The sequence below is a fragment of the Crocuta crocuta genome, unplaced genomic scaffold, assembly GCF_008692635.1.
Source record: "Crocuta crocuta isolate KB4526 unplaced genomic scaffold, BGI_CrCroc_1.0 scaffold167, whole genome shotgun sequence".
Taxonomy (NCBI): domain Eukaryota; kingdom Metazoa; phylum Chordata; class Mammalia; order Carnivora; family Hyaenidae; genus Crocuta; species Crocuta crocuta.
The window spans coordinates 2799139-2808994 of record NW_027532406.1 but is presented as its reverse complement, the minus strand read 5'-3'; the positions used below and the strand labels follow the sequence as shown (position 1 = coordinate 2808994).

The 9856-nt window shown below is 41.7% G+C and overlaps 1 protein-coding gene across 12 annotated transcripts in view; it reads right to left on the bottom strand.

The window, feature by feature from the left end:
* Positions 1-499: 499 nt before the first annotated feature.
* Positions 500-9856, bottom strand: part of USP54 (ubiquitin specific peptidase 54) — a 128407-nt gene continuing 119050 nt past the window's right edge. For 8 of the 12 annotated variants that reach the window (XM_077778699.1, XM_077778700.1, XM_077778698.1 and 5 more), the window contains 4 exons: positions 7340-7458; positions 6890-7030; positions 3434-3620; positions 500-1819 (listed from right to left, as the gene is read on the bottom strand). In XM_077778699.1, coding sequence (XP_077634825.1) covers positions 1260-1819; positions 3434-3620; positions 6890-7030; positions 7340-7458 — 1007 coding nt within the window. In that variant the 3' untranslated portion in view covers positions 500-1259. The remainder of the gene's footprint in view (positions 1820-3433; positions 3621-6889; positions 7031-7339; positions 7459-9856) is intronic. The other 4 variants (XM_077778704.1, XM_077778708.1, XM_077778709.1 and 1 more) reach the window with 3 other exon arrangements.

Here is a 9856-nt window from a genome sequence, read left to right as displayed (position 1 = left end):
TCAGTGATTTGGGGACAACCAGGAATTCCACAGGGAAGGCAAGGGGAGCCAGCAGCCATGGGAAGAGAGCAAGGAAGGGACAGGAGGCACATTACAAACTTATAGAAGGAGGGCACCAAGAATACATAGATCAGGAGTGGGTTTCTAAGAGAGGTCTGAATCCCCAGAAAATCTGCCTAAGGAGGGACGGAGAAAGCATGTAATGTACTGAGTGCCTTTTAGCAGGAAAGGAACAGGAAATCTACTAGCAGCAGTAATAACAAGGAAAGCCATTCTGCTTTAGGGGCCCATTGATTCCTACCTTTAGTATATATCCAACTATTTCGCTCCTCACCTTCATTCAGTCAAAACACACACACACACGTTTGTCCCATGGTTTTTTGGGAGCCCCAGTACCCTAAGAATTTATATTTCTTGCTTATTCAGGCCTTCCCTTCCATCCCCAGTATAAAAAAGAGCACACAAAAGACATTAAATAGACAATTAAATCACAAGGAACTAAATACAACTATCTTAAAGATTTATTAATGAAAAATACTTTACAAAAACAGTATGTTTGGCCCTAAAATAGTTTAGCTGACTCTGAGGGTTTACAATGGTGACTGTGCAAGTAGCAGTAATGGCTCTGCTGCTGAGGACAGGAAGGTGTGTTAGTGTGCCTGACTCCATCTGTTCAGAACGGCAAATGTTATGTTGGCAGCTCTGCATTCTAGGCCTAAGGTGTGGGAGCTCAGGGAAGGCTGACCGTTCATAATACCTGGGCAGGTAGGCTGCCCTGAATGATGTGGTCAGGACCATGACCACACAGCTACATATCCCTCTGAGGATGAGGTATGGGGAGACAGAAGGTCAGGTAATAGGGATAGGTAAGTAAAACAAAGAATAGAAGTTGGCAGTATAGTAGGAAACAGAGGATGAAGGTGCATGTGGGGGCATAAAGGATCCAGGAATAAAATGGTGACCCTAAGATCCTAACAAATGGCTAGTGTCTGGGGTAATATGGATTCATCTGTAAAGTGGCTCAGATAGAGTCCAAACAGTAGTTGCTTCCTTTTGCTAGGTGAATGAAAATTGGAATTTCAAATACTCCCTCTCAAAGAGCCAGGTTTTGGTAGGGGTTCCTGGTACCCCTAGGAAACTGCCAACTCTATGTCGAGATGAGACTAGTACCACCCTAGCAGGGATGCAGGGTGCCAGCTCCTCCACAGTACAGTTTTAACAGAGAAAGCTGTGGCTCCAGGAAAGGGAAGGGGTGGCCCTTACCACCTATTGTGCTGCAGGGCCCTCGCCCTTATCTGCTCTCTTCCAGGAGCATCTGCTAGAACAGACAGAAACTCCTCTCCCCCTGTCCTCCTGTGCCCAGATTGCGGGGCATAACTGCTTTGCCTCCAGTCATCATCGGGGGGCATATCTACTCTTCGAGGACCAGGGGCTCGAGACCCAGGAATAGGACCCAAATTCCAAGCTGACCTCAGGGGTTCATGAAGACTGCTTGATGGTGGAAACACAGGGTGAACAATAGGAGGATGGGAGGATGAATGGAAAAGATCCCCCCAGGACTGAGCGTGAGGAACCTGAAGGCCCTGGCGCCTTTCTGGTAGTGTGGCAGTGTGTGTCAGGTGAGACTTGCACCCTGGAGTACTCAGGAATCTGGCCCCAATATGCTGGTTGGTCTCTGGCCATGGTCCCCAAGAGGCCTCTATTCTGGAGCGATGTGGGAGACTCTGGTAGTTCAGAGTCCTTCCTGTGTACTTGACCCCCTGGCAATTTTCACCCCTGTCACACATAGCCAGAAACTGCTGGACACTCCTCGAAGTTCCTGGGAAGAGAAAAAGAAACCCAAATATTAAGCATCTTCAGTAAACCATTCTCCTTCCCAGAGGACCATTCCTGGCCGTACCTCCCAACTCCACACACCTCCAAGAATGTACACCTCAGGGGAAGAAGCCTAGCTTTACTTTTAATTTCATTTTTAAGAATTCTTAATATGCATCAAAATCAAGTCTCTTACCTCCTACCTGAGCAAATATTGCCATACTTTCACCTCATTCCACTATAATTCTTCCTCCACTCCCTCCCCGTGAATGGTTCCCTAATATTGCAAATGTATACTCAGTGTAACAACTCTACTCTTAGAGCCACCACTCCAAAACATCACTTTGCTTTTCTTAATTTGGTACCTTCCTTCCAGTTAATCTGTTTCTGCTTACATTCTTGTTCAGTCTCTGAGATCTCTGTTTTTGTTCACACTACTCCTACCACATATACAGTATGGAATGCCTTTTCTACATATTAATTCCCCTTTACTTAAAAAAAAAAAACAAAATATACAATTTTTAAAAATCACTTCTAAAAAATACTTTCCATTATTTTATAGCTCAACATCTGCAATATATTCTTGTATGCATGTACATTCTGATTATTTCAGCTCTGAGCTCTTTAAGAACAGAGTTGTCTTCTTTCTCCCCTATATTCACTATAGCATTTAGTGCAGAACAGGCTGCACTAAAATGCTGCCTGATGGATCAGATGCCCCTAACAACTGTCAAAGGGGGATGGCTACCTGGCTGCTCCACTGAGTGACAGGAAGTTCATCTACTCAGAAGGCCTGCTTATCCAAACCTCCCTAAAAGTTGGACACATATCAGCACTACTACTCTTCTGTTCTAGAACCACAACTATGCCCCCTGCCCCAAGGCATTTATATCTGTAAGCCAGGGTTTCTCAATGTCAACATTACCGATATTTTGAGCTGATACTATCTGTTTGGGGGGAGGGAGGGAATTAGGTAAACTGCCCTGTGCTTTGTAGGATGTTTAGCAGCATCCTGGCTTCCACTTACTAGATGCCAGTAGTACTAGATTTCCCATTGGGAATCACTGTCTTATGCTATAGATTCAGCCTCTTCATGAGGAAGAATAGTAGCAAATCTTGCTATAAAGGGTCAAAGAAAGTCAAAAGGATGGTACCCACCTTCCCTAGGATTGTCTGAGTCTGTATATATGGCACAGGAATTCCATACACAGGTCTTTCCAGGTTTCCCATTCATTCCTTGTCCTAGACTATACCTCAGCTGAGACTCAGGGGGATAGTAGGAGAGAAACTAGCTGATACATGACACTTTTTGTTTTGGGAGGATCCTAAAGACTGGGTATTAACTCCCCTTCATCGCTTATAAGCTTATCATGATAGATCCATTCAGTTTCTAAGGATCTAGACCAGCCCCCCAAATCAAAGAACCATGTTGCCCAGGTGATGATTCAATCACAATTTACCTAGACCAATGATCGATCTTAAAGTGGTAAATCATATCCCTTTACCACCCACCTTGGGACTCCCACACCCCCCAATGGGTATACTGATTTAATCTTTCTAGGTCGTCCTTGGAAAGTACCACATTCTGGCACATAATATTAGATTTGGGGAGAGTTACCTGGGGGTCTATGGGGCTCCCCTGTCATGCTGGGCATCAAGACATCTGGGGACAGGAACTGTGGTTGGGGTGGGTAGATGTGGGGACCAAGGAGAAACACAGGAGGGTCACGGATGACAGGGAGGGAAGAGGAGCTGGAACAACGGTGCCCGGTTTCCAAAGGCTTTTTCCTCGCATTTGATGAATCCTTATAGTGAGACAAGACAAAAAAACATAAAGATGAGGATTAACACACAGCAGGATATGGTTGGGTAAACACAGTGAGGCAAGCAGGGGGAAATGGAGGGGATTAGAGTACCGATATGCCTAGTTCTGGAGAGGGACCCAGGTGACTCATTCTTCCCATCAGCTCCTCTAGGGACATCCAGACCACTATGAACTGGAGACATGGAACTGCAGATCCTCTTCCTTTAACCTGTCTTTCTCATAGACCTCACCTTCCCAATCTTTAATGCTAATAGTAGAATCAGACTGAGATAGAAATTTAAAAATAGAGAAGAAATAGGAAAGAGAAAAAAATGAGAAAGCCTGAGAGACTGAAAAAGAAAATTCTATACGTTCTCTAAATACTGGGAACTAAAAATGTATCTCCTTAAATGTACAGTCAAGAACTCTGCTACCCCACCTTCTCTCCTATCACTGCTATATTCCAGTCTCCTCTTTTGCCAGTCAAGTTTGTAACCACTGATGCTTGTGTCAATGACTATACTCCACTAGTCATTCACTTTTGTGGCAAAGTCTCAGAAATATCCCCTTTAACATTTGAAACACTAATATGTCCAAAATCAAACCAACATCCTTCCATTCCAAACTCTACCTCCTGGTACCACATTCCCCCAAGTCACCTAGATTCAAATGTTGACATTGTCCTTAATTTTGCACTTCTCATCCACTATTCCATTAATTGCCTTTGTCAAGAACACTCATTTCTACCCTTAGGTTTTATATCTAAACTTAAAAGGACCACTGCAACAACCTCCTACCTGATCTTCCTATCTCTAGCCTGCCACTTCTTCACTGTGACCTGTTAAGTTCCTATGTGTAGCAATGGTGATCTTTCTCACTTTACCTCTACCATTCTGTGCCTTTTTCACTGTAACTTTCTTAATGTTCCTCAGACACACCAACCTCATTCTAACTCAGAGCCTTTTCACTTACTGTTTCTGTTACCTGGAATAGTCTTCCCATGGCTCACACCATCATATCATTGAAGTCTCTGATCAAATGTTATTTCCTTGGAGCTGATTTCTCTCAATACTAAATCAAACATAGCCCTGAGAACAACCACTATTACCTCTCTATTCCTTATCCCCGGCTTTGTTTTATTCTTCTTGATCATACATTGTCTGGGGTTTACTTGTTTATTGTCTTTCTTTCCTGGTAGAACACATTTCTTTTTATTCCAGTATTCCCAGCACCCTGAATAGCACCTGGAACATTACAGGCACCTAATAAATAATATATTAAATAAAACAATCTATATACCAGTATATCTTCCTAACTAGGTTGTAAGCTATTCAAGGGCAAAATCAGTGTATGTTCATAGCACCTACCACAGCATGGAACATAGTAGGCATTTACCATACAGCCTAAGGACCAAGTGCCAATCTTCTCAGCATGTGACACCGCCAGCTATTCCTTTCTTCTGCACAGAAGAAGTGATGCCACACTTTCCTGGTTTCCCTTTTATCTCTCTGGTCCTCATTCCTTTTAGGGTTCTTCAGATAAACATTTGAATATGATATTCATCAGGGATATGTCCTTCTTATAAAATTCTTTCCTTCTCATAATATTCTTTTCCCTCTTTTCAAAGGTTATGATTCTTGAATCTGGGTTTCAAGTTCTTATGTGTCACATCCAAAGGCCTACCAGATATCTCCACTCAAATATATCCAAAATTATACATGTCTCTTCTTTCAAGTACATCAGTATCAACCCATAATTCCTGGTTATCATCCTTGATTCTCCTCTCCCATATGAATCAGGTACCAAGTCCCAATGATTTGTACTTCCTCTTTGGCTCTCCAGTGTGTCCACTTCTCTCTATCCTCCCAAACTCCATACTGTGATTCATGATATGACCCTTGCTTATATTCTTTCTAGTCTCATTTGTTAACTCTGTCCAACAGGGTCCTCACCAGACTCTAATCCTGCCATACCAAATAAACTTTTAATTCAGTGAATATCTGCTTGAAGTCCCTTTACTGGCTATATTTATTTTACTTCCTTCAGGAAGCCTTCCCTGATCCCTAAGTCTGGTTTAGATGTCCCTTCTATTATGCTTCCATAGCATTAAGATTATATCATATTATAATTCTTTATTTATCTGTCTCCCCACGTAGACTGTAAGGACCATGATAGCAGAGACTACATCTTGCTCACTCACCACTGTATCCCCAGCACCCGGCACAATACCTGGAACATATACCCAATAAGCATTTGTTTAAAAGACTGAGTCAGTGAATAAATGAATGGTGTAGGAATCAGGAGAAAGCCAGCTCCCTAGAAAAATAACAATTTGCTATTAAATTCACTAACAGTATATGAGAACAAATGCGAGGCAGAAAAGACCACCTTTCCCAAAAAGAATGGCAAGATGTTCAGAGTTGTTTAGGAACTTAGGAACAATAAATTGGAAAAAATGACTGCTGCTTGGGACGGAAAGTGGATCTGAAGGACTAGTGGAACAGAGACTTGGTTTTCTCTATATACCCTTTTATACCTTTATATTTTTATATCATGTATTTAAATTTTTTTTTAAATTTTTATCGAACTGACCTGGTGAACAAGCTTTAATGTACTAAAGCTTTGCATCCTAATCTCCATTGTAATGAAAACTCATCTTGCTTGGGCAAGTATGTGAAATTCTCAAAAGCATAATTTATAAACCCAGCCACTGAAACTATCTGAGTGTGCTGATCTCTGTTGACTTGGGGGTGTCTGTCCCTTTCACCTACCAATCACTGTATTAATTCCATATGAAAAGCCTCAAGGAGGAAGATTTTAAATCACTTTCCTTTTCTTGCTAATGCACACGCTTTATTTTTAGCATGAAAACATACTAGACCCCTTCAATCACATACTGGAGTGGGGAGGAAAAGGCAAAAAGAATACCTCACCCCATCTCTTCCCTTGTTCCTTTGATTAGTACAATGGGGTTTGGGCCCAATCAGCAGCCATTGCTTCTCAGACTTCTCTCAAGGCTACTAGGACTCTTCTCATCCTAGAGAGCCCTTTAATATGCCTTCCAGAACTGCTATAGGGAAGGGACATTTCTCTGGGCTCCAACAAAATGTGTGTCAATAAAGTAAAGACTATGTGTCATCATTTTTGCTGAGTGCACATGGCTTTCCCCCAAATTACAGCTTTCAATTTACTATGCCCCTTCACATATAGAGTATTTTTACCTAGCAAAAGAAAGACAATGCTCTGAATAGAGACCCTAATTCTACTTACAAAACTGTGGGAGGAGACTGGAGCCTCGTCCCGCTCTGAGACAACTGTGCCACTGAGACTGCGTGAGATGCGGTGAAAGTTCTCTGCACCGTACTGATCATCCTCCCCATACTCCCTGCTGGGGCCTCGGCAAGGTGCAGCCTTCAAACACACAGAGACAGACACAAAACACCAGACCTATGGTTTTCTCACAGACCCTGTTCCCAAGGGTGTGAGAGAAAATAGGTTAAGACTCATTACTACAGACCTGAATTAAATGTATTTTTGAAAGGTAGTGGCCATGTGGCAATCTCTCATTCAAAAGAAGCCCAATCATAAACCTTGTTCTCTTCTAACAGCCCCACATTACCATACTCCTGCTTTACCACCAACCCTACCAGTTATATCTTTCCACACTTCCTGTCCCAATGCACCACCCCATGCCAGCACTTTAGGACCTGAGGCTGATACCTGAGAAGCAGGCACTGAGCTGGCTTCATGGAGACTGTGCTCCATTTCTGCTGTTGGGGTCCTTGAGAGACCAAGTCCAGGGGCTGAGTGCAACCTCCTCCCCACACCATCTGCAGAGCCTGAGGAGGAAAACATAAATACAGGTTGAAGTCATCTCTTCTCCCGAAGCCTAATTTCAGCATGAGAGCCAGAAACTCAGTTCTTTTTTCATGAAATAACAAATATTCATCCCAGAATCCCATGGAGGATGTGCTTCTGAAATATAAAAACAGGAGTTTCAGAATATGGATAGTTTCCTATAGGTCACAGGAGTTTCAGAACACAGCCTTTAAAAAGAAACTTATGCAGAAGGGGCTCTGTGGACAGACAACTGAATGTCCCCATCTTGCGTCATTTCATTTATGTAAACACGATCAGCTTTGCTTCTCTCTGACTTGTGCCCAAGACTTAAAATATATACAGATGAAATTGTCTGACATAGTTGTTCTCTAGAGCATCTGTGATGACACAGGGAACATTATCTTCCATCCAGTTAGGAATTGAAATGAACATAGGAATCATCTATCAAACCTCCTCATATTATATAACAGGAAAATGAGTTCCAGGGTCCGAAAGGTAGTAAGTAGATTAACCAGAATTAAAATTCAAGTCTCTTGATTTTCACTTCCTATTACTATGAATTGGAGGCTCTTCAACAACATTTTGTATGTGTAACGCTCTTTTATTTCCCCATTGGCTTCTCTCAATAACTAAATACTTAAATTCTAAACAATTACTAAATGCCTATCTCTTCCTCAAAATCTTGCTAGATTATTAAGAGCTGTTCCAAACTGGATATGTGACTCCCAAGGGGCTTGTCCCAATACTACTAATTAAGTTTTCCATTCTGAAAATGTACATGCCCTTGACCTACATTTGATGTATATGGCTATCACCAATTCATGTCTTGATTTGATATTTTGATTTTAATATATATATTTGGCTAAAGGAGGATATTCCTGATTCTAATCTAAAAGACCAGCTAAAATAGTATTTTTAGTACTTCCTGGTACTTAAATGCAGAGGTTCCAATACCACCTGAGATTCATCTAGGAGCTTTTAAAATTTTTTTTTTTTTTTAATGTTTTATTTATTTCTAGGATAGAGAGACAGAGACAGCATGAGCAGGGGAGGGTCAGAGAGAGAGGGAGTCACAGATTGAAACAGGCTCCAGGCTCTGAGCCGGCAGTCAGCACAGAGCCCGACGCGGGGCTCGAACCCACGAACCGCGAGATCATGACCTAAGCGAAAGTCGGACACTTAACCAACTAAGCCACCCAGGCGCCCCTAGGAGCTTTTAAAAATACAGATTCCTGTATCTCTCCACAGCCCTGCTGAATCAGAATCTTTGTGGTATGGAGCCTGGGAATATTTATTTTTAAAAGGTTCCCCAAGGGCCGCCTGGCTGGCTCAAGCATATATCTGTGGATCTCAAAGTTGTGAATTGGGTGTATAGATTACTTAAAAGTAAAATCTTTAAATTAAAAAATAAAACAAAACAAAAGGCTTCCCTGAAAAGCATAGGAGAATATCCTCAAACATTGTTGAAGACAATTTGAAATGTTATAGTCTTCCTAAAAAGCTGTTTAGAAATATCCATTAAAATTGAAAATATATTTACCCTTTTATCCAATAATCCTACTCCTGGGAATAAGAAGAAAAAATACCAGTTTACTGGCACATTATTTATTGTGGCCAAAAAACTAGAAATAAAGTAATGCCCATTTATAGCAAAATGGCTAAATACACTATGGTATCTTCAATATCAAATATTGCCCAGGGGCACCTGGGCGGCTCAGGAGGTTAAGCTTTGACTTCAGCTCAGGTCATGATTTCACAGTTTCTGAGTTCAGTCCCTGAGCACACCGGGCTCTGTGCTGACAGCTTAGAGCCTGCTTCAGATTCTGTGTCTCCATCTCTCTCTTCCCCTCCCCCGCTTGTGTTCTTTCTCTCTCTCTCTCAAAAACAAACATTTAAAAAGGTTAAAAATATTGCCCAGCCACTAAAAATAATGAATTGAGTTAAACTAGATGACTTGGAGGGATTTTCATGAAGTATTGTAAAGTTAAAAGGGAAAAAATTGGGACACCTGGGTGGCTCAGTTGGTTAAGCATCTGATTCTTGATTTTGGTTCAGGTCATGATCTCCTGCTCATGAGATCGAACCGATGTTGGGCTCCACACTGCAAAGTTTGCTTGAGACTCTCTCTCTATCCCTCTCTCTCTGTCCATCCCCTGCTCACACGCACACTCTCTCCAAATAAATAAAGAAACTTAAAAAAACAAAANCCCCCCCCCCAAAAAAAAAAAAAAACTTAAAAAAAAAAAAAAAAAAAAAGAAGAACTATCTGTAACACAAACCTTAGGGGAAAAAACACTGTATGTTTAGGTCTACATAGGATTATATCAACAGAAAAATACAGAAATATGCACATTAGATTACTACCTGGGAAGGTGGATGATTAAAGGTAAGGACTCA